Source organism: Pygoscelis adeliae, unplaced genomic scaffold, assembly GCF_000699105.1.
Source record: "Pygoscelis adeliae isolate BGI_AS28 unplaced genomic scaffold, ASM69910v1 Scaffold483, whole genome shotgun sequence".
NCBI lineage: Eukaryota > Metazoa > Chordata > Aves > Sphenisciformes > Spheniscidae > Pygoscelis > Pygoscelis adeliae.
This window is the reverse complement of record NW_008824379.1, coordinates 108,469-108,792: the sequence shown is the minus strand read 5'-3', so window position 1 is coordinate 108,792 and position 324 is coordinate 108,469. Positions and strand designations below refer to the sequence as shown.

Sequence of the window (324 nt, the reverse complement as noted above, 5' to 3'; positions counted from 1 at the left end):
CCGCTGCCCCCCCCCCAGACCATTTTAAACTCCATGCACAAGTACCAGCCCCGGTTCCACATCGTCCGAGCAAACGATATTCTCAAGCTTCCCTATAGCACGTTCAGGACCTACGTTTTCCCGGAGACTGAATTCATCGCAGTGACCGCATACCAGAATGATAAGGTAAGGAGATTAAGAAAGGATTTGTTTTACGTGTTTTGGCTTTTAAGAGAGCTTTTACTCTGCATTGTTCCCTTAAAAATCACGAAGGCCATCCCGCTCCCCTCTCTCTCCCCCCCAAAACCTCCTTGATCCAACTTCGGGAAGGCGCCGGGCGAGGGG

General features: G+C 51.2%; 1 protein-coding gene across 1 annotated transcript in view; it reads left to right on the top strand.

The window, feature by feature from the left end:
* TBX3 (T-box 3) overlaps nucleotides 1-324 on the top strand; it is a gene marked incomplete at its 3' end in the record, with an annotated part of 8,626 nt that overhangs the window by 4,564 nt on the left and 3,738 nt on the right. Inside the window, exon 3 of the mRNA XM_009320203.1 lies at nucleotides 19-165. Coding sequence (XP_009318478.1) covers nucleotides 19-165 — 147 coding nt within the window. The remainder of the gene's footprint in view (nucleotides 1-18; nucleotides 166-324) is intronic.